Genomic DNA, 26,046 nt, shown 5'->3' on the forward strand with positions numbered 1-26,046 from the left:
ACACACACACACACACACACACATCTCTGGACGGCCACACCCATCTGCTTGCACATTTCCCACAGCGATTTCCAAGTGGCCCGTAACACTTGTATATGGGGGCATCTTGTAATCCTTGTGCCCTGGAATGCCTAACACCACAGCGTGTTCCAGGGCTACATGATGGCCCTGCATGGGCGTGCCAGGATGCCATGTGGAGGTGCCACTGCCGGGCCTCAGGACATCAGCCTCCTGATTCAAACTTGATTCAAACCTCCCCTGCCAGCAGCCTGCATGATGAGCAGCCGCAGGAGAGGCCGGTTGCCATGGCAGTGGTAAATGGTGAAGTGACGCACATTGCTGCAGCCATGGAGACGGCAGAGGCCCTACCATGTCTGCAGGGTGCGGGTCTGACCTCGCCGCCGTTCCTGCCTCCGGAGGGCAGGTGCCACAGTTCCCGAAAGGCCCCTGGAGAGGAACGGTTGACCTGCCTATCCCCCATAGCCAGTCTGAGGGCAGGTTTGATGTTTTCAGGAGCTAGGAACTAGCTTCTTTCTTTAGAGATGAAGACACACTGGCCCCCTGAGATCCGGGGAAGCTGGTTCTCACACGTTCAGGTCACGAGTTCCCTTGTCAGCCTGGTGACGCTTGTGTGGGAATTTTTTCTAGAATAATGGTTTTCATGGATGAATCAGAATACATAGGTTGATAGATCAAATTAGTCATACTGAATTAAAGCCACCAAAGTACCAAATCTAATATGTAATACAAAATAAAGACTTCTTATTCAGATGTAACTGGAAAATCCCACATCGATGGGAAGGAAGCTCACTGCAGTGCTGGTAAAGGTGGCTTTCCTCCGTCCACCTGGGACTGTATGGAGGACAGGTGCTGGGGCAGAAAGGGCTAAACTTGACTGAGGTGCTCTGAGGTGCCAGGTTTTGGGTGTAGCATTTGTCCTGGGGGAGATAGTCAGAATACTGGGCTAGCATAGAACTCAGTTGGTAGCTATGTCCTTTCATGTAGAAGACCCTTTTTTAATCCCCTAGCACTCCATAGATGTAGTGGTGCACACTGAGAATGCTAGCAATGGGGAGATGGAAGCAAGAAGTTCAGGAATTCAAGGCCAGCCTTGCCTCCATAGCAGGTTTGAGGCCAACCTGGGCTACATGAGACCATCTGGAAAGAAAGAAAGGAATCTTAGAATTTTATGTGCAGTTGCAATGTAGACAGTGATATGCTGGGGTGAGGGTGAGCTTGAGGGGACCCGAAGGGTGCAGGAAGTCTCTGGCCCTGTCAGGTCCTTGTGTCCACGGCACCCTCTGGGTACCAGAACGTGTTGTCCATGTAGGCGTGGCCTGTTGAGGGCTTCTAAGCTGTGATGTGCCTGGACCAGGGTGAGGGCCGCAGATGAACTCAGTGAGTTGATTACCTTAGATCTGAGAAGCTGTAGAGCTTCTGAAGAGCAGGACATGGGTGTGTCTGGAAGGGCAGAAATATAGGTAGGTCAGCACTGAGGGAGGGCGCTGTCAGAGCCCTCACTGTGGGTCCTGGTTTCTGTCCCAGGATGGAGGGAGATGTAGAGATGTGTTCTTTCAGGGGTGTAGGCCTAGTCTCTGTGTGGTCCAGAGGGCGTTTGGAAAGCACTGAGGTTTGGGCATGGAATAATGTTAAAAGAAGGAAGACGGTGGAAAAATCGTGTCAGGTCTAGCTGAGGCCTGTGTACTTAGAAGGCTCATCTTACTAAGGCTTGTCTTGAGTGCTAACATTCTCTGCAGTTTTATCTTTTCTACCTTTCTTTTTGTCGTCTGTAATTTTTTTTATTATAAAGGTTGAAAAGAATAGAGTATACGACAGCAGTGGCTCCATCTCCACCGTGAGTAGAGAAGCAAAGCCCTTATACTCAGTGAGTCTCACACACACACACACACACACACACACACACACACACACACACACAGACAGACATTTCTGAGGGCCTGGATAGAAGGCCTGGCCAGGTGAGGAGGAGGGTTTGGGACATCCAGGTCCCCCTGTTTCTGGACCTGTAAGAGAGGGAGCGAGCATAGGTTTTTCCAGAAGGCACCATGATCTTCCTTGGTAGTGGTTGTGGCCAAGCATAGGCCAGCATCTGGCAGCAGGGCGCCCTGTATAAGGACAGTCTGTCTACCACCCGCTGCCTGGGAGGAGTGGCTGTCTCACAGCCCTCAGGAAACAAGCTCTCCCTGGAAATGCTTATACGCAGTGCAGGTCTGGCCTGTTGACGATGTTCCAACGTCATCCAGACCCATCCCACTGCAAGAAGTGGGCAGTGTGGTAACCTAGGCTGCCAGGGCTGAGCCACAGCATTTCTCCAGGACCCTTCCCTAGGTGCCTGAGGGTGGGTAGAAAGATCAGTAAAGTAGCCCATTCTGCTGCCGCACCTGCCTGCTGCACAACCCTGGGAATGTGGTGTGGACCTACGCCGCCTCCCCCCTTACACCATCTGCTCAGTTTTTTTTTTTTTTTTTTTTTTTTTTTTGCTAGTCAATCATGATGTGGGACGCTGAGGCCCTTCTAGCACTGGGCCAGATCTGTGCTGGGGACCCAAGGCATTCCAGGCCTCGTGTAGGTGTCCCTCGGGTTGCTCCCAGAACTTACCTGTGACCTAGTACCCCCTCCCCACTAATTCAGGTTCCTTGTCTGGGTTGGTGTTTGTGTTTGAACTGAGCATGCAGGCATAGCAAGTGTTTCCAGAGTGCAGCACTTGGCCTTTAGAGGCAGGCTGCGGATGTGCGTGACCATGCACAGTGGGTGCTGCTGGAAGGTGTGGGAGGGGCAGCCCCAGGGGCAGGAGTCTGGCATCCTCTGCCTTCCTGTACAGAGTCCCCAATTCCCCGGGACTTTTGAGGCCATCCTCTGCTGCAGCAGGCTTGTTCACAGGCGCCTTTTTTGGCATCTGTCAGAAACACCAAATCTCTTGGTCTCCTGGACCCAGTTGCTCATACAGGAAGTCGATTACTCATTCTCTGTGTTTCCCTTTCGCTGTTTGTGATGGAGCTCTAAAAATGGAGCTCTAAAACAAATGTGCTAAGTGATCAGCGAGTCGGCAAACACTGGGTGCCTGCGCTGTTCCTGGCACCACGCTGGGACTGGGCCCTGGGAGTCTCCCTGCCAGGGAACCCTCTCCAGTTAGCAATATCTAACTTAAGGGTATCACTGAGGGGTTGAGGGCTGGCACCGCCCCTCCCCCCTGGCCTCCTAGGTTTCTTCCAATCATGAAGATCTGTGGACTTCTAGGTTAAAGATGGGATTTGCCTTCCTGGTCCCAAGGATTTCCTGAGGAGACGGAACTGGAAACATTTTTTGAGAACAAGCCTAGGAGACAAGCCTAGGTTGTCAGTAGTATGACCCCGTGCTGCCTGGGGTTGGGGGAGGAGCAGCAGCAAATCCTTCCGGAGACTGAGCCGGAGGGCAGGGCCAGCACACCAGGAGTCTTCTGGTGCTTTCCCTCACTTTATCTTGGTATCATCATTGTCAGACTGAAGGAGTGTGAGGGTGTGGGTGGGTGGGCCTGCTTTTCGCCTCTTCCATCTTGGCACATTACCTGTCAGGTCCAACACCTGCACCTCACAAGCCTAACTGCTCCCCTGAACTGCTCCTTTCTCTTGGGAACTCTGTGCTCATGCAGGGCCAGCTCCTCTCCAGGGCTTTAGGTCTGAACCTCCTGCTTGTTTGGCAGTGTGCACTTGGGGCTCCTTGGGAGTGACAAAAATAGGCCTCTGGTGTCTCCAAAGAGGGATCCCAGTACTTAGGAAGAGGTCTAGGCCAGAGAACTTGAATGATCCGGTTGTGCTTCCGTATTCTATCTACATGGCTTTCTGTGAAGTGGCCGCACTTTCTTTTCCCCCAGAAGTCCTGGAAACAGTGTCTTGTGAGAGCATACTTCACAGTTTCCCCATGGCTGTTAGTAATTCTGCCTGCAGCCTGAGATGGTTCACAGTCCTCCTTCGTTCCCATGGCTGATGCGTACAGGATAGACTTTCAGGTGACCCGAGAAGTGGACCTCTGTAAATAAGCTTTGGCCAGGTCTAGGTGATGAGGACACATCAGCTGTGACAGAAGGGAGGAGCCTAGGTTCTTCTCCCCCCCCCCCCAGTGCTCCTTAAATTGCCTTTGTAAACTGGGGTCTTCCCATGCAGTGAGTGTGTTCCAGCTTCCTGACTGGATTAACTGATCCTGTGTTTTAAGCACCTTAACCCTTGCCCCCACGCTGCATGGACCAGTAGAGAACCCCCGAAAAGCAGGGACCACAGATCTGTTTTCCTTTGGCCTGAAAGGGAAGGGACAGGGTTGTTGAGCTTTTCTGTGTCGCTGTCAGGGCCTGTGGAGGGAAGGGTGGCAAGTGTCCTCCTGAGCTGATGAAGCGAGCTGACTTCCTCCTGCTGGGTGATGCTCGTCCAGAAGGGCCAAACCTACTTGAGAAAAGTTTTTCATATGCTCGTGATCTTTAGTCTGCCCCTAACATGTTAGGGTCATAAGAGGGGGCTGTTGGAGGGGTGCCTGTTTTACAAGCTGTGACTATGTCGCCTCTAAAGCCATATTAGTGTAGAGGAGAGACCTGACTGTCTTCAAGGAAACAGCTCAGCTCAGGGGCACTTAAGCTTTCTTGGAGAAAACAAAACAGAGTGAGCAAGCCCCCCCCTGACTCCCAAGACCGCTCACTGTGCTGTTTTTGGTGGGGTATTTATTCCCAGTGACTGTCAATATGGCTTGTGGAGTCTTAAAATGCGGGTGGCTTGTCTTTTGAAGCAGGGTATTTGAATGAAAAGTAGGAGTGGGTCTGTTAATAAACAGAGAGTTGTATTTTTCCTGAATGCAGCTTGTGATTTGTCCTGTACTGGCCTCGGAGTTGGTATGACGCTGCCCCATGGCTACATCTAAGGTAGTTGGCAGTAGTTAGCCTGCAACTGCTGTGTGCACTCAGAGCCGGGAGAAGAGCTGCAGGCTGGGCCAGCCTGTTCTGTCTCCTGAGTTCCCAGCCAGGTGGGACTGCAGGGCAGCAAGCCCTGTCTCCAATCCAGAGCAGAACAAAGCAGGATTTGAGGATTTGAACAGCAGTGGGGACACCTTTACCTGGGCGATTCTGACTTGTGCCACAGATAAGGCTTGTCTGATGGGCCTTGCTTTCCTTGCCAGTAATTCCCTCTTTTCCGTCGCTTCAGTTCCCCCCAGGCAGCGCAGGTAAATCGAAGGATTGTGATAACCTGACTCAACCCAGCACTCTCTGAGTTGATGGTTGGGTTAATGTTAAATCGCCGCCTCTGCGCCGGGTGCGGTGGCGCACGCCTGTAGTCCCAGTGCTCTGGGAGGCACAGGCAGGTGGATCTCAGTGACATCCTGGTCTACAAAGCAAGTACAGGACAGCCAAGGCTATGCAGAGAAACCCTGTCGCAAGAACAAAACAAAACACAAAAACAAAAAACCTCACACCCCTGGAAACGTGGGTTGGTCCATTGCAGAGATGAGGTTCTTGAGTGGGGAGGTTTCCAGGGCCAGAGAGAGCCAGTACTTGAGAGCCTGTGTGAGCCCGTCCAGCCTATGGAAGTCAAATGGCACAGGTGCTGTGAACGCTGCTGGGGCCGGTGGGGGGAGGGTCAGTGTGCCTGCATGTGTGTGTGACCACTGGAGCAGGAGGGCTGGACCCAGGACTCTGATGATTTGCTATGGGTACTTTCTAGAGACTTGGAGTTTTCCAGTGCTTGGCTGAAGCCCAGCTTCCTTGAGCACTGGTGGACACCCAGTCAGGTGTGTCTGGGTTTCTGTTGCACCCTCAGACCTTGGGATGGAAGCACAGCATGACAGGCTGACCCGGGGATGTAATAAAGGGAAATGGAGGTAGAGGAGGGAGGGTGGGGGTGAATTTACTCCCAGGTGATGAATCCTCACCTGGGCCTGGGCGGGGCAGTGGGAAGGGGGACACTGGTTAGTAATGGCTGGGTAGGGCTGAAATATGAACCGCTGAGTTCTTAGGCATTGGTACCACCTGGACACATAGGCTAGATGCCAGAGAGCCACAGGTTTTTGATTCGAGAGGAAGGATATATATTACATATGTAATGACACTAAGGCCAGGTATCTAGGAGAGTGCCTGGAAATTGGGATGGGATGCCACCCCCTCCCCTAAGCCTCCTCAGGGTTCCTGTGCTGGGCCAATGCGTGATCAGGTGGGATCTCTGCTGGGGAACACACACACAGGGATGGGGGCCTCAGGGGAAGAGGTGCACTGTGCAGCCTCCTGAGGGAGCGGGGAGGGCTAGGACCCAGACATTCTGTTGGAATGGGATCTTGGGGAAGGGTGGCAGGCTACAGTGTGAACTTTCTCTGAGCCAGGAAGAGAAACAGAAGTCCCCAGCAGAGGAAACCTGTCTTGGTGATGCGGGAAAACAAGAGGGCGGGAGTGGGGGGTGGGAAAGAAGGGTTCGACATGCCACTGACCAGCAAGCTGCCAGAGGCAGGCACATTACTGTGTCCCTTGCCCCTGTGATGAGGTGGATTTGCACAGGGATGTCATGAGGTGGGAGAATGGATGAACAGAGGGGAAAGCAAGATGGAGTACACGTAGAGGTATGGGCCTCAGGATCCGAAGGGTATGGGAAGGCTGGGGTGCACCATGATTCTGAGGAACAAGCCTGAGTCTTCTGTCTCCCCACTGTTTTCCAGTTCTTGCGTCTCCTGCTCCAGCAACATCACCCATCCCAGGATATGCCTTCAAGCCTCCACCTCGGCCGGACTTCGGCACCTCCGGGAGAACAATCAAACTGCAGGCCAATTTCTTTGAAATGGACATCCCCAAAATTGACATTTATCACTATGAATTGGACATTAAACCAGAGAAATGCCCGCGCAGAGTGAACAGGTACCTCAGCCCAGCATGTCTGCTCTTTCCCGAGAAGTTGTTATGATGTAATCACATAGTTCCAACTTTTGTCACCTTTTGTTATGTCCTGCCAACAGAAGACATGCAGCATTGCCTCTTTGATCCAACATTGTCTTTTGAGATTCACCTGTGTTGTTCTGTATATGGTAGTAGTTACTCTTAGTGTTAGGAGGATTGCGTTGAATTGTGTGTATGTGTGTGCAATGCATGTGTGTGGGCAGATATATGTCCGTGTTTACACGTGTGTATGTGGAGTCCTTAGGTCGGGCATCCTCCTTGGTCACTCTCCACCTTACTCATGGCGGTAAGTTCTGTTCAAATCCAGAGCTCTCTGTTAAGCTGGTCTAGCTTGCTCTCATGCTCCCTTTTCTCCACCAGTGGCTGCCATGCCCACCTGGCATTTACCTGGGTTCTAGTGATCTGAACGAGTCCTCGTACTTGTGTGGCAAACATTTTACTTACCAAAGCCACCTCCTAGCTCTCGTTGAGTATTTGATAACTTACCATTTCTTCCTCCGGTGGTAGCACTTGGGCTGTTATGAATGGAACTCTATGAACTCTATAAGAAAACCCTCTTCTTTCCTGCTTCCTTTTTGGATGGATACGGGCTTTCCATCTCTATCACCTCAAGTGAGGAGTGGCGATGATGTGCCATTCCTGGGTGTCTGGGGGTCTGCCCACATGTCCCGGGCAGTGTTCTGTTTCTATCAGTGAGTTTGGGTGAACTGGGCTGGTTTATCCACCTTGTCAGCATTTGAGCCATTTATTTCTGCTGCTCTTGTGGATGTGCTTATTGTCTGCCCCTGTGGCTTCACTCCTCACCCCCGATCACAGTGGGGGAATACTCTCCCTTTCCTCATGAGGAGTCTTCTGCCCTGTTGTCTTGATTCATAAGGTGTCCTTTGCTTATCTGTGATCTGGTTGGAAATATTCTTCTCCAGTCTGAAATTTGCTTTCTTTCTTTCTTTCTTTTTTTTTTTTTTTTTTTTGGTTTGGTTTTTTCATAGTGCCTTTTAATGAGTAAAATTTCTAAGCTTTGTTGCAGTCCAGTTTCTGGACTTTAGAAATGACAGGTGTTTCTCCCTACGAAGTTTGTGTGAAGAGAGGCCATAAAGATCCTGTTTTCTTTAGAAGAATTACAGTTTGGGCTTTTGTGTTCGGATCTGTGCTTCATCCTGGAACTGTGTGTAGCGTGAGATGAGGTATTGTAGAGGCTTTTCTGTTCCTGTCTATTTATCACGGCACCTTTGAAAGGGAGGGTCAGTCAGCCATGCATGTGGCTGTTAGGGTACCTGCTTTGGTCTCTCTTTAGGCCAATAATTCATCAGCTTGTCTTGTTTATGGTGCTGGAGTTGAACCCACAGCAGTGTATATACTAGGCTAGTGCTCAGCCTTAACTCTAGGCTGGAACCTCACACTGCTGACTTCTCCAAGTTTGTTTTTCCAAATCTAGAGCTTTGCTTTGAATAACAAACAAAAACCCAAGAGAATAATAATAATGACTGGGGTTAGGGGTTGGAATTTTTAAGTTATTACAGTTTTGAATTTAAACTGTTAGATTCTTTCTTTGCTTTTGTAACTAGCATCTTGAAATGCCATTTTCCAGACACAGATGAATGACAGGGAGAGTGCAGAGGTTTATTTGGGGGCAATGGGCATGCATCAAACTTAGACTGATGGGATGGTGTCCAGATTCCAATGCATTAATTAAAATCATTGCATACGCTTCAAGGGTGAATGTTGTGCAAATGTGAATGTGTTAATTCATTTCACAATTTTTATGTGTACAAGTGTTTGCCTGTGTGTGTGTGTGTGTGTGTAAGTGTATGTATCATGTGCATGCAGTGTCCATGAAGACCAGAATGGATAAGATCCCCTGGAGCTGGAATTACAGATAGTGTGGAGCCATCGCGTAGTTTCTGGGAACCGCACCCTGTCCTCTGGAGAGCAACAGGTGCCTCTAAGCACTGAGCCAGCTCTCTAGCTCCAGCCTTAGCATGATTTTCAATGAGGAGGGTTTGGTGTCTTTCTAGTTTACTGTGCATCTTATTTCTTTACTTTCATTAATGGAATGTGGAGGAAACCCAGGATATTGAGCGTGGGCAGTGCAGCCCCCCCCCCCCCCCCCCCTCCTCCCGTCCTGTTACTGATGGTGAGAAGTAGTCAGTTCCTCTTTAAGATGTCCTACTAGATAAAGGAATTTCGTAGGGAGAAATCATCCTTATCTGCCAACAGCCAGTTACATTCTGTCACCGCGGAGTTGGTGGTGGTCATATCTTGCCATTTTTTTCATGCTAACACATGTTTTTAAAGAGGAGCTGTGCAGCTCAGACTGAGGATGTATTCTTTCTATACAGAACTGGTTTGAATTTGTGTCTGTGGGCTGCAAGCCTCTTGTCCTGTCTTGTTAGATTTCTGTGTCAAGAGTTGTGGAGCATATAATTCAGAAAGTTGTTCTGTGTACACTGTAAGAGCAAACAAAGTGTAAGATTCAGGGCTGGGGAGACAGACGAGTGGGTAAAGCCCTTTTTTGAGCAAGCAGAAGGAGCCTACATGAAGCTGGACAGGGTAGCTCGTGTCTGTAATCCCAGTGATTATTTGATGGAGGAGGGCACAGGAGAGGCTAGCCTGGCCTAGTCAGCAAACAAGAGAGAGAGGGTGTGTCTCGAGGTGGCGGGTGATGAGGGTAATGATGACACCAGGCACTGTCGATGCCCCCTCCCCTCCATACAGCCTTATCCACATATAAACCAGAAGGGGGAAATAGTCATGATTTGTGTAATTCCACCGTTAAATACCCCCTGAATTTGTCATTGCAACTGTTTGGGCTAAGAATTGTGTTTGTAGGAATTGGTTCGTGAAGCTTAAGTCTGTCCTCAGATAATCAGGGCACTGCCTTTTGTTGTTGTTGTTGTTTGCTTCATTCTGTTTGTACTTGGGTAGTCTGTGTTTTCAAGGATTCTACATGTCATCAAAGTTACTGGATTTTCCAGCAGAACGTTGTTCATGATGTATGTGTGTGTCCATTCTTTCTTACTTAAAAAGGCTTTTGGTTAGACCAAGCTGGCCTCAAACTCAGAGAAATTCCTACCTCTGGCTTCCAAGCACTGGGATCAAAGGCATGTGCACAGCTCCTTTTAAAAACATAACATGTGTTAGCATGAAAAAAAAACACGACAAGATCAACAACCAACTCAGCAGGTTCCATGGTACTCAATCCCCACTTCCCCCTTATATTTCATTGTGTTTGCTTTGTTCTTTGAGACATGGTTTCTTTGTGTAGCCCTGGCTGTCCTGGAACTCCCTCAGTAGACCAGTGACCTCAAAATCAGAGATCTGCCTGCCTCTGCCTCCCAAGTGATAGGGCCAAAGTCATGCCAGGCTCCATGTTTAGTGTCTGTGGGCCCTCTATAAAGCCCTTTTCATCCTGAATATTTTAAGTTTGTTCTTCTTCCAATTAAATTTGCTAAGGGGTTGCAGCTTAGTCATCTTTACCCAGAGCAAACATTTTGCTTTGTTAAAAGTTTTCCACTTCTGTTTACTGATCCTCTGTTCTTTTCTCTGCTCAGTCTCTGTTCACAGGGTCAGTGTTAACTATTTTCTTCTGCATCATCTTTGTATATATGCTTTCTTCTGAGTTGGTCTCACTTGTGATGCACAAGTTTGATTTTGATTTAGTTAAAAGAGCCCTGGGGTCAAAGGCGTGGGGCCTAGCCCTGAGTTTATCTTGAGAAGCATATCTTATGGTGGGGACAGGTGTGCTCTGGTCTTAGGCTGACCTGGTTAGTCCTTTTAGCCCAACTCTTTATGGTCTTCACTTACTTACTGATTTATTTATTTCACATAACAATGATGTGGGCTTGCTTCTCTCATGGTGCTATTTCTGCTTCAAGCATTCTCATTAACTGTTGTATCCTTTTGTTTTTAAAATATTTTAAACTTACGTTTATTCATTGTCCCTGTGTGTGCACATGCAGGCACACACGTACACACGTGTGCGTGCATGCATGTACACGTGAGAAAGCTGTGCTGAGGTTAACTGATGGAACTTGGTCCTCTCTTCCCCTAAGGGGGACCTAGGAATACAGCTCAGGTTTTCGGATTCAGCAGTGAGAACCTTCACCTGCCAAAACATTTCCCTGGCTCTAATTGTGTCATTTTTTCTTTTTCTTTTCTTTCTTCCTTTTTTTTTTTTTCCTTTTCTCTTCAAGACAAGTTTCTCTGTAGCCTTGGCTGTCCTGGACTCTTAAGTAAGCCAGGCTTGCCTTGGACTCAAAGAGATCCGCCTGCCTCTGCCTCCCTGAGTGCTGGGATTACTGGCCTGCACCACAGCTTGGTTTTTGTTGTTGAGGCAGAATTTTCCTATGTAGCCTTGGCTGGCCTGAATGAAGCTCTGTGTATTGACCAGGCTGGCCTAGAATTTGGAGATCCACCTGCCTCAGTGCTGGGATGAAAGGCGTGCACCATTACACCGTGCTTTTAATTGCTGCGTCCCAATGACAGACTAACCATCCAATAATAGAAGGTGCCTTCCTTAATTCTTATTTAGAAGTGATTTATAAGCAAGCATGGTGGCTCACACTTGTAATCTTAACACCAGGAAGCCAGGAAGCCGGCCTGGGCAGAGGAATCATTCTAGTCTTCATCTACATAGAGTTGCATCTTTATGTGGTGTGGTTCTCAGGCCTGGAGCTCAGAGTATTAGGTAGCAGGCACCTTACCTACTGGGCCAGTTTGCTAACTCACCTTTTTAAAAATTTTTATGTATTGATTATGTATACAATATTGTATCTGCATGTACACCTGCATGCCAGAGAGGGCACCAGATCTCATTATAGATGGTTGTGAGGCACCATGTGGTTCCTGGGAATTGAACTCAGGACCTCTGGAAGAACAGCCAGTGCTCTTAACCTCTGAGCCATCTCTCCAGCCCACCCTCTTTTTAATTTAAAATTTTTATTACATTTATCCATATTGTGTATATCTGTGAGAGAGACAGAGCGTGCGCATCCTGCAGTGTGCACACGGAAGTCCAAGAACGACTTAGCAGAGTTCTTGCCCACTGTGTTGGTAACAGCAATTGAACACTCTTTGTTTCTGAGGTCAAGCCAGGTGGTGCATGACTTTAACCTCAACGTGTGGGAGGTCGAGGCAGGCATATCCCTTAAGTTCAAGGCTAGATTGGTCTACATAGAAGGTTCCAGACCAGCCAGGGTTACATAGTCTCTCTTCTTCAAACATTCACACAGAAGAAAAATAAGTTGGCTACAATAGTGGACACATTGTATTTTTTTTTTCATGTTTTAAGTTAATTTTATTTATGTGTATGGGTGTTTTGTCTGTGTGTTTGTGTACCAGCAGAGGCCAGAAGTGGGAGTTGTGTCCCCTGGAGTGACAGACAATTGTGAACTGTCATGTGGGTGGTGAGTTGAACCCGGGTCCTCTACAAGAATAGCCACTGCTGCGCTAACTGCCTCTCTTCTTAGTTTTAATATTGCTCTCCCACCATGTGACTACAGTCTGCCCATGTAAATATTTGGGGATTCATGTTCCGTGAACTCTATGTTGGCCTTTCAAGGTATATGGGAGAATACTGGCTTTCGTTTCTTGGAGCTTCTTTCTCCCCCTTCTTCAGAATTGCTACTCTACGCATGCAAGGCCAGGGATCTCTACGTTCGGTCAGAGGGCTGTGAGCTAAGAATCGGGGTACTCTGTTTTTTTCAACTGGGATAGTTTTTACTGCTTTTCCTCAAACATCAGATGTGCAGAAATGAGTGAATTTTTGCCTGTGGAAGGCAGAGGTCAACCTGTGTGTCATTCCTCAACACACCCCTGTTTCTGTGTCAGGGTCTGTCACGTGGTCCCAAGGCTTACAGATTAGACCATGCTGGTCTGCCTGTGCGCCCCCAGAATCCAGCTGTCTTTGTTTCTCCAGCGTAGTGATCAAAGCTCAGGTCCTCATGCTATGGCAAGCACTTCACTGACTGAGCCATCTCCCAGGCCCCCTGAGGATGACTTCTGGTTTGTGCTTGTGGACAGCCCATCTCACTCATTCATTGTTGAGTTTCCTTTCCGTGAGATTTTGTCAGAGCACAGGATCTCCCTTAGGCTGTATGCCACCTTTGTGGTTGGATCACATACCTGCACTGTGATCTTGGCTCATCTGTGGGGTGTACCTGACGTGGCAGGGTGTTGAGGGGATCAATCCAATTGCCATTTTCTTGGCCTAGAGCTCTCCACCCCTGCAACTCTGGGTCTGCCGCTTTGCTGGGCTCCAGATCCAGGATGCCCAGTGAACGTGAAGCCAGTGGTCCCACTGCCAGTAACTCAGTCCCCAAACAGCGACCTTCTGTTTCCTCTAATCATTTTAAGGCAAGAGGCTAAGCCCAAAGCCAGCTGCATTGTGGGAGAGCCTTAATCTGTGTTGCAGACTGTCCCCAGGGGTGCTGGTGCCCCCATGCTGGTGTACCTTCTCCTGTCACAGCTGCTGGAGGAGGAGAGCGAGTGCCTTAGGACTCTTGTTATCTGACTTGCTGAACCAGTGTGCCTAGAGTGTGTTACACATCAGGCCCTTTTAATGTGTTCCTGTAACAAGTATATTTCTCCACAGAAGCCATAGCTGTCAGTGCTGAGGGTCTTTCTGCATCTTTTATATTGTCTTAATGAAGATTGATAATGGGTGTGTCAGTTTGCTTGCTAGCTTCCTGGAACAGAAACCTGTTGGTTTCAAGTGTTGTAGCATATACCCTCTGGACTAGAATGAGGGTAGGCAAAGGCACTCTTGTTGTCTGGGCTCTGTGGTTCCCATCAGGCTCTTGTCATGCCATCCACAGCAAGCAGAAAGCCCTTTCTGAAAGGAGGCGTGACTCAGGCTTACATCAGGCTCCCGTGTGTGGCTGGCAGTGGTCACGTGCTGTTTTATGGACTCTGCTGCTCTTTGCCTGTCATGTCTGTAAGAAGCTGAGGTTGCCATGGTTTGAACTGCGTCAGCTCAGTCTCTCAGCAACTGAGGGGCCTGCGTGGTGCGGACCGAGGCAAGGACCAGCCCACTAGGCTTGCAGATAATTATGAGAGCTTCTGGCTGGTTAAATATGCAAACTTTTAATGTTCTTCATTTCACTGTTAATTGTGGTGGGCCATAAGATTATGGTAGTCAATGTGATGTAATGTCAGAAACAGTGTTGTGCGCAATTGTGGGCTCTCCCCTTGAAGCAGGCCAATGTTTAACTGTGTTTGCATAGGATCCCACTTCCATCCCTAGTGGAGAAGCACCCAGCAGGACAGTTTGGCAAAATGGGCTCAGCAGGAAGGTAGCTAGCTGAGTGCTGATTTCATGCTTTCCTCATGTCATGGGCATAACTCTGCCTTGCTGCCCTCACTCTGCCCCTGTCTTTGTCTCTTTCCTATTGTTCCATGCACAGCAGACTGTGAAAGCCAAGACTAGCCCAACTGGGAGGCTTTGATAGCCAGAGATATGTCACTGTTAGTGCTATGACATCATGCACCCACCGTCCAGCAGGGACACCTCAAGCTCAGTCTTGCCTGCCATAATAGGACTCCCTTACATCCAGCCCTTGGGAGATAGGTGGGCCTCATGTTTCTAGAGGGCATGGCTAGACTCACAAAAAAATATAGTTACTGCCGAGGAAGTAGCTCATCCGTGCCTCTTTCCTCCTGGCCCTGATTTCAGCCCATCTGTGGCACAGTCTGCTTTACAAGTTTAAGAAGGCGGTTGGGTACATACATTAAAGATACTGCATATCCTCTGGCCTAGTATTTTAGTTTTAAGTGATTATCTCAAAAGGATAGGTAGATACATTTCCAAGTTTCTATCTATAGGTAATCAATAGCTTACTTGGGTGTTGTTACAGCTTGATTATATCTATGTTTATATGTGTTGTACATAGTAGTTAGAAGATATTTTTTTTAAGACACATAGTAGGGCTAGGCGGTATGGCGCATGCCTCTAATCAGGATGCAGAGGTAGGCAGATGGATCTCTGTGAGTTTGAGGCCAGCCTGGTCTACAAAGCAAGTCCCGGACAGCCAAGGCTACACAGAGAAACCCTGTCTCATGGGGTTAAAAAAGAAAGATACATAGTAGGACATTATCAGGCCCCAGATAGCCTAATGTAAAAGAATAATGATCACTGGAGACTGTGGCAGAGAATTTCCCAGCACCCACATCAAGTAGCTAACAATTCCTTGGAGCTGTAATTCCAGCTCCAAGGAATCCTTTGCCTTCCACAGGCTCTGTCCTTGCATGCACACACCCACACGCAATACATGTAATTAAAAATAAAACAAAAATCTTTTTTAAAACAAAATATAAGAGCAATTTAAAAAAATAATGTGTCTGTGTGGCTGTATAAAACTGTGGATTGTTCATAGTCTTGTGAGAAAGCTGGGGTGGGAGGCAGTCTGAGCAAGTGTTTAGCTTTGTGTCACAAAGCGTGCGGTAGCAGAAAACCTGCATAATTAGAAACTAACTGAAGTATGGCTTTTTTTTTTTTTTTTTTTTTAAAGAACCTTCCAGAACTGTAGTGAAAGTAACAGCCAGCACATGCCAGTTACTGCACAGTTACAGCCATTCCCAGGGGCCAGGAAGCAGGGTGTAGAAGAAGGCAACCGCACCTTGCTCTTGGAGGCCCTGGGCTTCAGTGTTTCCCACATAAAACGGTGATGGTGGTGTGACCTGTTGGCCAGGTTGAGGCCGGGTGGCCGGCTGCTGCTCGTTGCCCTTGTGCTAAGCACGTGGGCTGCTCTTGGGTACAGCGTGCACAGGCGTTCCCGAGGGCTCACAGTAACAGCCTAGTGAGGCCCGGAGCCGAGTGTGTGCCTGCTCAGCCCAGGGCTTCCTCCCTGATGTCTCTGCAGCTCCTCTCTGCTTGTTTTGGAGAGAGTTGAGGAGGGGTTTCTTCTAAGATGTTGGTGATGCCCGTAGCCCTAACAGGCCAGGTACCCTGTTATGTGGCAGAAATTGTGGTCTGTGGACTATGAGGGATATGCAGCCTCATAACAGATGATCTACAACTCTGGGAAAGAAAGTCCAGTGGCTACATTTCAATGTACATGGGCAGTCCGAAGTTAACGGTAACATTCACTAATATGTCCATGTAACTCAACAGGATGCTTTCCCACATTTGTGTGACCAGTAATCTGAGAGAAGCCTGCTTCAGGTCTTGGTGCATTATTATTTTCTCCCTACCCCCACAGAAGAGGGTAGAAAGCCACATGACAGGTGGAAACCCTGGTCTCCTTAAGTGGCTTCAAATTGAAGAAATTGAAGCTCACTTCTGTCAGACAGACGCCAACCCCCATGCCGCCTCTTCAGCTTCCTTGACGTTTTGCTGAATTCTGTCTGTTTCAGGGAAATAGTGGAGCACATGGTCCAGCACTTTAAGACCCAGATCTTCGGGGACCGGAAGCCAGTGTTCGATGGAAGGAAGAACCTATACACTGCCATGCCGCTTCCAATCGGCAGGGACAAGGTGAGGCTACAAGTGCCATGGCCGAGTACAGGTGGTGCGGTGAGATTCAGACATGCCCCAAGGTTACTTCTCTGATGTTGTATAAAATCACTTCATCTGGCAGGCTAGGGAAGCTGCTGTGTGTGGGCCTCACCATGAGGTGTGTGCTGAGGTGTGCAGTGAAGCTGGTCAGATAGAGAACACACTCCCAAGTGCAGCCCACAGAGCAGCAGACACAGCCTGTGTGTGGTGTGTGTGTGTGTGTGTGTGTGTGTGTGTGTGTGTGTGTGTTGCTGGCAGCGTAACAAAGCGATGTGCTGCAGCAGCCTCTGCAGTGAGGAGGGGGAAGATGAGTCAGGCTGGCCGCGGTGGCTGTAGAAAACAGTTACCTTCCCTTATTATTTTTACCCTTATCTTCGCTTTATTTAAAAAGTAATAAAGCTTCTGTCCAGACCTTGACACGTCTGAGAATGGTGGGCCCGGCACATTTTCTGCAGGCCTGAAGACGTTTGTGTTGCTAAGTGACCAAAGGCCTTGGCTCCTCTGTGCCTGTCCGCATTCCCAGTGGAGCCAGGTGGTCTTGGTACCTGGTGGCTCTGCCCCGTGTCACCATGCTGACAGGAATGCACTATGTTAGGGCAGGGAGAGGGGCCGATGACTACCCAGCTCCCTGGGCCTTATTCTGATCTCGCTTTTCCCAGTCACAAGTGGCGGTGGCTTGCCACCGCCACTCCAGGATAGGGAGATGGGCATAGGGTTCTGAGTTGGAGGGAATCCCAGGCCTGGGTGTGAATGAGCTGAGCAGGCTCTCCCTGGCAAATTAACATGCTGGGAATTGGAGATTTATTGATCTTAAGGTTTTGTGTTTAATTTACACATTTGTTTTTGTTTAAAGCTCTATAAGAAAGAAAAGCATAAGGAGTTTATTCACAGTTTTGTTGGTACAGATTTATAATTAGACACTGGGAGGAGCCTGAGGAGAGGCGTCCTGAAGGAGGGATGGTACGTCTCTGATGCTCAGATGCAGACACACAGTCATATGAGCTACCAGCTCAAACTGTAGTGAAAACAGATGTAGCCTGTATGCCTCTTCTAGTAACGGGACCTGACACAGCCCCTTCCCCCGCCGCCAGCCTGACATCCCCCACAGAGTGGAGCAGCTGGACAGGCAGCCCCACCTCTCCTGTATGTGGGACGCCTGGGGACTCAGCTGCAGTGTGAGTCACTGCGGGTCCGGGGGCTTTGTGTGTTCTCTGTTCTTACATTGCATTGTGAGTAGCAAGGCTTGGCAGAGCTCCGTCCCACTGCCCAAGACATGAGCCCTCGGCGGGTATAGCAGGTGCATTATTGCCTGTTTGTGCTAGTCTGCACACAGCACTTGGAGGTGCACGGTTCATTCTGTCTGGTTCCTTCTGACTTAATCCTAGACCTCGACAGTGCTTTCCTATGACTCGCTGGAGCCCCAGAGAACTTGGGAACCTCTCAGCTAACGTGGGGGTTTCCCTCCTGTCTGAGCCCATCACAAATATTTTTCTTTTACTACCAAAGCTTTCTCTCTTTTTTGTCATCTGTAGCAAGAAAGAACTCTCCTTGAGTTCATTAGGCTTAGCATCTAGCTAGTGGCTCAGTGGGGACTGTGGTACCTGCCATGGGTATACCCCAGTGTCCATGTCACATCACCTCCAAGGCGCAGCCCTCTCCAGAACTCAGCTCACCTCTCCTGTGGGTGTCCACCTCGCTGCTGGCCTATGCAGAAAGAAAGCAGCAATTCCTTAGGGCTGAGAGTACTTGCGCCTGCCAGCCCCGTGGTCTCACTTTGAGATGGCACAGAACTGGAAAGTTATACCATTTCCTCTAAAGTTGGTACTGAAGTCCCCAGTCTTCTTTCACTCGATGCATTACCCTCAGCTGTGTCCAGCCGTGCCTTCTCTTGCCAGCTGCCTGGGGGTTTGCAGCTTCTGAACTGCTGCCTCCCAGGCCAGGGGGAGTTAAGTGTCTTCTTCTTAGATGGAATTTATGGCTGAGACCCAGCTCATGGAAGCCCCTGATAAGCCTACATACACCCACCCTTGTGTCTCTGCCTTCACCTGCCAGGGTGTTTCTGGGTCCCTGGCACACTTCACAAATGCACTGGTTTTGATGCAGGTGTTTGGAGGGCTACTGTTGCAGTTGACTTTCTGTTGCTGATAAGCACTATGACCAAGAAAACTTGGAAGGGAAGGGGTTTACTTGGCTCACATGTCCTGATGTCTTAGTTAGGGTTTTATTGCTGTGACATGATACCCATGACTATGGCAACTTTTTAAATTGTGTGGCTGGCTTACCATTTCAGAGGGTTTAGCCCATTATCGTCACATTGAGAAGTGTGGTGGGTGCAGGCAGATACGGTGTTGGAGAGGGAGCTGAGAGTTCTACATCCTGATCCTAAGGCAACAGAAGGAGACTGCCACACGAGGCCTAGCTGGAACATAGGAGACCTTAAAGCCTACCCCAAGAGAAGTCAGGGAACGAAGTCAAAGCAAGAACAGAGGTGTGAGCTAAAACACAGGCATGGAAGAATCATCCTTTCCTGGTTTGTTTCCTGTGGCGTATGCAACCCAGACCTACCCGCTTAATTGTGGCACTGCCCACAATGGGCTGAGCCCTCCAGTATCAATCATTAGTCAAGAAAATCTCCCACATATTTGCCTACAAGCCAGTCTGGTGGAGGTACTTAGCTGAGGATCTTTTCCTCCCAGGTGACGTTAGCTTTTTGTCAGTGTGACAAGAAGAGTGGACCCCTTGCCAACCTGACACATAAAAACATCACTCTTAAACCATGACTCTTTCTTGTTTATCACAAAGAGGTCGTATAAATACCCCTAAGTAAAAACCCTGCCATGGTAGTGCACACTTTTAATCCCAGCGTTTGGGAGGCAGAGGCAGGCAAGTCTCTGAGTTTTAGGCCAGCCTGTTCTACAGAAAGAGTTCCAGGATGCCAAGAGCCACACAGTGAGACTCTGGTTCTAAAAAACAAAACAGAAGTTCACAGTCTTTTAAAAAAAAAAAAAGTCTCTTAACTGGATTTTCCTGTAAAATTAAAAACAAGTTAAATACTTTGTTATTGAAAACAAGAAGAACCAGGGTGTAAAAGCAGTCCCACTGGAGGAAGAGCAAGGGAAACATGAGTTCCAGTCAAGGCTATGGAGTGAGAGCCTGTCTCATAAGAAAAGCTCAGTGCCCAGTGTCTGGATTACTCATGGTCTTCTGGAGTCTGCAGGATTTGGGCAGTGCCACTTGTGGACCTGACCCCACCCTACCCCTGCTACTGCCTGTGATGGTCATCCCCCAGTCCTGACAGCTCCATTGTGATGGGGTCTCCACTGCAGATGAGGCCACACTTTACCAATGGCCTCCTGCACTCTCTTCAGGGACTCTGACCCAGCGTTTTGGTATCAAGTCTCAGCTGCGTTCTATGACCCTTTCAATCCTGGGGTCTCCATCGCAACTGAGGCTGCACCCTCACTAATGACCCCTCTTCAGAAATTCTAAGCCTGCCATGTGGTGCCAAGCCTCAGCTTCTCTCCATGACTCCTTCAGTTCTTCAGCTTTCGTGCCATCAAAGCTAGTACCATGTGGAGGATATAAACATTACCATGTTTCAGCTTTAATTGGCAGCCTTGGGCCCCTCTGGACCACTGCTTTTGTGTGCTGACCCGAAGGAAATACTCAGAGACTATTTCATATCAATGATACTGGTCTTTTACTAACTACAGCTGATCAGCAACAATTGTCCCTATAAAACACAAAAGGTTCACTAACATCGACTCTTAATTCAAATACATCACACCAACCGCTCTGATGGTGTTTGCTCCTCACTAAGTTTCACAAGCCAAGCTTCTGTTGTCTGCACTACTCTCAACATTCTTTTCTTTCAAGCTCCCTTAACCACAGCTCGTTAGGCTCTGAGCGCTGCCAACCCGACGTTCCAGACGCTTCCACAACCTTCCAGAAGAACAACATGGTCAGGCCTAGCGCAGCAACATCCCACTTCTGAACCCAAGTTTTGTCGCTGGGATAAAAACAAAAGCAGGTTGGGGTTGGGGAGGGTTTGTTATTGAGAGAAGACAAGTGAGGAGCCTCGGGGGGAACTGAAGCAGGGACCATCGAAGAACACGGATCACTGGCTTTCTCAGTTTGCTTTTTCTGTATAACCCAGAACCAACCACCTCTCAAGAAGCTCCACTCAGAGTAGGCTGGGCCCTCTGAGAATGCTCACAGGCCAATCTGATAAAGGGAATTCCTCACTTGAGGCTCCCACTTCCCAGGTGGTTCTAGTTCTGTCCAATTGACAAACAAAAAACCTTCTCGAGCACAGGCAAGCGACTTGTTTTCCCAGACGATTTCTATGCAAAGTCACAGTAGCTCCCTGGGCACATTGAAGCAGAACGTGACCTGCACGTCCCTGTCAGAAAAGGGTGCATGGCACCAAGCCCTGCAGCTGTCCCTCTGGCCTGTCCAGCATAGTAGTTGTGACGCCAGACACCTGCTGGTGCTGCCACTCCTTCTATGGGGAGGGGTGCATGTGGCCCCATAGCTGAGGACAGGGAAACCTTGAAGACACAGCTGCTTCTGTGTGTTCACAACATCCCCTAAACACTGTTTCTTTGTGTCTGGGTGCAGCGTTCTTCTCCCTTTGTTTCTTAGTGGTGTGCTGTACCAAAATACACACAATTTTTTTCTCAATTTGATTTCCTTCTTGCAAGGATGTCTGTAGCACTCATTTTAAAACACTTTTTTACTTGGGGTGTTTAGGCCTCTCCTTCCCATCAGTGCCCCAACCCTAGGTAGGAGAGAAAAGGTTAGTGGGGAGAGGGGACACAGACCCCTTTACTTCTCTTGGCTATACCATTCTCCACGCACCACAGACACAGCCAGCAGTTTCCTCCAAGCTGCTGTGCTCTGAAGCATTTCTCTGTGTCTAACCGCTCCAAATTGCCACACCATCAATCTGTCTCTGGTCTCTCCAAACTGCCAGTCACCACACTCTGTGTTTCTGGGCTGTCATATTTATATCATCAGAGCCCTAGACTACACCCCTCTCCTTGCCTCATGTGGCAGGCTGTTAGCAGCTGTCAAAGATCATGCCCCGCGTGAGACAACTCTCAGCTGTGGGCAAACTAAAGCCCGACTGAAATCCTACACTTGGGATTAAAACAAAAACATATAACTGAGTTTACAAAGAAAATGAAACTTCCATTAGAGATGTCCAAGCAAGATCTGCACAGATCAGTGTATATATCCTCAGAGGCTGAGTCTAGCCAGTTTACCATCTCCCCACATAGATTGGGACTATGTGATATACCAGACGTACTTGGGTTCTGGACACACATCTGGGTTGTTTTCCCTATGAGTAGTGTCATTGGCCATCCTAAACCCCAGTCCCCTTTCTGCCTATTTCTGGCCCTGGGGCCTTGGGCTTTTTTCAGCTCAGTGTTTGGTGATACTTATAGGGTGAGGTGAACCAGTCTCCCTGCTGTAAGTTTTGGGTACTTAAGGATAAAATATTCCAGAAACATGGGCACATGTCAACCACAGATAACAAAGCAGGGTTTCTCTGGGTAGCCTTGGCTGTCCTGGACTTGCTTTGTAGACCAGGCTGGCCTCAAACTCACAGAGATCCATCCACCTGTCTCTGCCTCCTAGTGCTGGGATTACAGGTGTGCACCACTGCTCCTGGCAACAAAGCCATATTTTGATCATTACCTATGCAATGGTTTGTGAGCCACAGTCATGATGCAGTGTTGTAGGCACAACTGAGATCCGACCGTGGACATTAAGTTACAGGTAGATTGAATAACTGTTACGAGAGAAAAGTGGGCATGTTCGAGTCATGAATGCCCTGTGTGCTGAGGATTGTCCTGAATACACTTTTGACCACTTTTTGGACAAATACACTTTTGTCCAGTATGCTGGCCCCCAGCCTCACACAGTTGTGTGATTGCACATTTGTTGAAAGGCGATAAAGCTGAGTCTGGGGAGGTGGCTCATTTGGTAAAGTGCTTGTCACAAAAACATGGGGACCTGAGTTCTGCCCTCAGCAGCGGGGTACAGATCTGAGCAGCCTAGCCTCACCAGCCGGCCCCTGGTTCAAAGAGAGGCTGAACATGTAAAGTGGAAGGCAGTTGAGGAAGACGCCTAAGGTAGGCCTTTGGCCTCCACACATTTGTACCGCTGCACACACAAAAAAGTAAAATAAAAATTTTAATTTCTTGTGCTTTGGGGGAGGAAATGACCTTCGTGTTTCGGTTTGACAGGTGGAACTGGAGGTCACGCTGCCAGGAGAAGGTAAAGATCGCATCTTCAAGGTCTCCATCAAGTGGGTGTCGTGCGTGAGCTTGCAGGCGCTACACGATGCACTTTCGGGGCGGCTGCCCAGCGTCCCTTTCGAGACGATCCAGGCCCTGGACGTTGTCATGAGGCACTTGCCATCCATGAGGTGAGGGCCTCAGCTGGGTGGGGGAAAGGGCTACAAGCTGAAGCGGAGTGTTCTCAGAAAGATTGAGATCTTGACCAAGGAAGGGAGGAGCCAGTGTTGCTGGCCTCACATGTGCAGTCTGTGGGGCAAACAGTCGGAGATGGAAGAAGATAATGTTAGAGTCATCACCAGTGGCCCTGCCTGAGTGTAGAAGGTTCACCTCTGGCTGTGAGCTCACAGGGCCCTGTGGAGAGTCCCAGCCACACTTGGACACCACACTGGCCACCCACATCATGCTTGATTGAATGCCTGTCCTTTCGAGACCTTGCCACAGCTCTTATGACATTTGCTACACCTAACAAAGGGTGGGTGGTACAGATCGTTTCAATGATTTGTCCTTTTTCCTCTTGCTAGAGGGTGTGTTGCACTGACCAGCACATGGGACCAAGCCCATGGAGCCACGTCTGAACTTGGCTCTCACACAAAGCACACAGTAGAACCTCAGAAATGGTGGAAATTGACTAAGGAGATCAGAAGTGAGCAGCAGGAAAAAAAAAAGAAAAAAAAAAAAACTCGTCTGGGCTTAGGCTGTGGGATTGACCCCTCTCTGCTCTGGAGAAAATTGGATGTTCCTTTGGCTCCCTAACTACACATTAGGCATCGAGAAGACTACGTCCCAGAGCCAGCTGTCACTCTGGCAGGGCCCTGGCATGTCTATCACTGCCAAGAAGTATTGAGGGGAGGGAGGCAGGTAGGCACAGAAATAGCCCAAAATGGAGATTAACAAGATCTTGTCTATGGTTTAAAAACAAACCAGTATTTTTAATTTGTGTGGCCATGTCGTGTGTGTGTGTGTGGGGGGGGGGGTCAGAGGATAACTTAGGAGTCAGTTTTTTCTTTCCTCCATGTGGATCCTAGGAATGGTACTGGTTCATCAGGCTTGTCTATAAGCACCCTTTACCCTCTGAGCTACTTCACTGGCCACATTGTCTAATTTTTAGTTGAGCAGCAGGAATTCCTATGGTTTCTTCCTTCTGAATTCCTTTGAATTGTTTACACTCATTTTTACAATCAGGAGATCGTAAGATGCAACAGGATTAACAAGCACAGGCAGAAAGTAAGAAAGACACACTTCATGATTTCATTAACAGTGCCCCCTGTACCTCAGCTGAAGAGTGTCCTCCCTTTGGCATCCTGAGTGGTGGCACATCCCATGTGTCCAGTAGTCTGTAGGGGAGGGTGCAGAGAGAGAGTGTTTGCTGTGGCTGGGCAGCTTGCAGCTCAGGTCATCTGTGTGCACAGCTCAGCATGTAGGCTCTGTGGACAGGAAGCTGTCCAGTGTCCGTACAGACTGCTGGATGGTATAAGCCCACAGGGATGCCGCTTACACAGTATGAATGCAGATTAGAACGCCATAGAGTGAACTTCACAGAAGAAAGCCTAGAGTGGTCAGAGTGTAGCTATGCCTGCTGGGATGACTGGGGGAGAGACATGGCGTCAGCGTGGCCTTTCCTGGCTGAGTGTCTGACAAGGGAGGGCTTGTCTCTGTTGCAGGTACACCCCTGTTGGCCGTTCCTTCTTCACTGCATCTGAAGGCTGTTCCAACCCTCTGGGTGGGGGCCGAGAAGTGTGGTTTGGCTTCCATCAGTCCGTCCGACCTTCTCTTTGGAAAATGATGCTGAATATCGATGGTAAGAAAAGCCCGCGGGCTTTAATGCAGGGTGGAGGGGACCCATGCAGCTCCCGCTACAGTGGGCGGAGGAGCCCAGAGGCTCATCGCTGTCTGTAGCAGGGCTCTGGTGTGGCACCAGCCTGGTATCTAAGGTAGTTCCTAGTTGGATATCAAAGACCTTGGAGTGTTCCATTCCCAGGGACCCTTGAGCCAGCCTGGAGAGCTACCTCTGCCAGGCCCTTTGCACTACTAGAGCACCCGAGGTGTGAGGTTGGGGCTGCAACCCTCACTTTCTTCCCATGTTTCCTGATTACTCATTGCTGTTTGTACTAAGGAAAGGGCACCATTTGGTGCCAATGGCTGACCACTGCCTAGTGATCTTCCATCCTTAGGGCTATATTAGACCTGTCCTTGCTGTGACAGGTACCTAGAAGAAACCATCTTTATATATAGATGGTTTTTATAAATCTTTATAGCACTAAAGATTTGCTTAGGGTTTCAAAGGCCTCAGGCCACAGTAAGCTGATGCTGTCATCCTAAAGAAAACACCATGACAAAGAGGCTGTGACACAGCATAGCTGCTTATCACACGGTAGCTGGGAAGCAAGGAGATAGAAAGGGGTCGGGGTAAGGGGCCTTCCTGAGAGCACATCTCCAGGAAAGCTCTTCCTCAGGTCAGGACCTTCATCTGAGTTCTTACAGCCCCCAAGACATACCATTCAATTGTGATTCCATCAACGGACTAATCCATTGTTTGGTTCAGAGCCCCCACAACCTAGTTAGCTTTCAATGTTAGGGACACTGTAACCCCCCCCCCATTGTTCCTCCTGCTTCCGAAGACTCAGGGTCATACTCTGCAGTCCTCTTCCTGCTGCCAGAGACCGACAACCAGGAAGAGGCAAGTTCTTACAACAGCCCCAGGAAGGCCCACAGGTCACACCTTGCTCAGATGTGCATTGGTTGTCAAAGAACTACATGAAAGGAAAAACCTCAGGAATGCCTCTTGCTGAAGGTAGCCAGAAAACCTGACAGGATCCCGACATCCTGGATGTCCCCTGTCAGGCCAGACTTTTCAAGACCTCAGTAATCTCCTTGAGTGACTTCTTCAGACCCAGCCAATCCTTTACCATTGCCTTTGGCTAGAGGAAGCATGGAACCCCTGGGGCCAGTCCCTCCCTTGGAGTATGGAGCCCTGGGCATATTGGACATTGGTTTTCTCATCATGAAGGGCCAGGACCCACTCCAAAGAGGAGAAGCAAGGTCGGGTCTCCTGAGCTACTAAGTAGTCGCAGGGATTACTCCAGATGCCACGATCAAACGTTCTTGTCTGACTCTTTCTTCTCCTGCATATAGTGTCAGCAACAGCATTTTACAAGGCACAGCCAGTGATCGAGTTTGTTTGTGAAGTTTTGGATTTTAAAAGTATTGAAGAACAACAAAAACCTCTGACAGATTCCCAAAGGGTAAAGTTTACCAAAGAAATCAAAGGTAAAGAACCACTCTGCACGGCAGGCTAGGGGCCAGCCCCACCCCTACCCCCAAAGTCTTCG

At 49.0% G+C, this 26,046-nt stretch overlaps 1 protein-coding gene across 1 annotated transcript in view; it reads left to right on the forward strand.

The window, feature by feature from the left end:
* The window catches only part of Ago2 (argonaute RISC catalytic component 2), an 85,343-nt gene that overhangs the window by 28,781 nt on the left and 30,516 nt on the right, over positions 1–26,046 (forward strand). The window contains exons 2-6 of the mRNA XM_055626780.1: positions 6,682–6,877; positions 16,268–16,388; positions 22,664–22,845; positions 24,379–24,515; positions 25,850–25,984. Of these exons, the coding sequence (XP_055482755.1) occupies positions 6,682–6,877; positions 16,268–16,388; positions 22,664–22,845; positions 24,379–24,515; positions 25,850–25,984 (771 nt within the window). The remainder of the gene's footprint in view (positions 1–6,681; positions 6,878–16,267; positions 16,389–22,663; positions 22,846–24,378; positions 24,516–25,849; positions 25,985–26,046) is intronic.

The sequence above is a fragment of the Psammomys obesus genome, unplaced genomic scaffold (assembly GCF_907164565.1).
Source record: "Psammomys obesus unplaced genomic scaffold, mPsaObe1.curated_primary_1811, whole genome shotgun sequence".
NCBI lineage: Eukaryota > Metazoa > Chordata > Mammalia > Rodentia > Muridae > Psammomys > Psammomys obesus.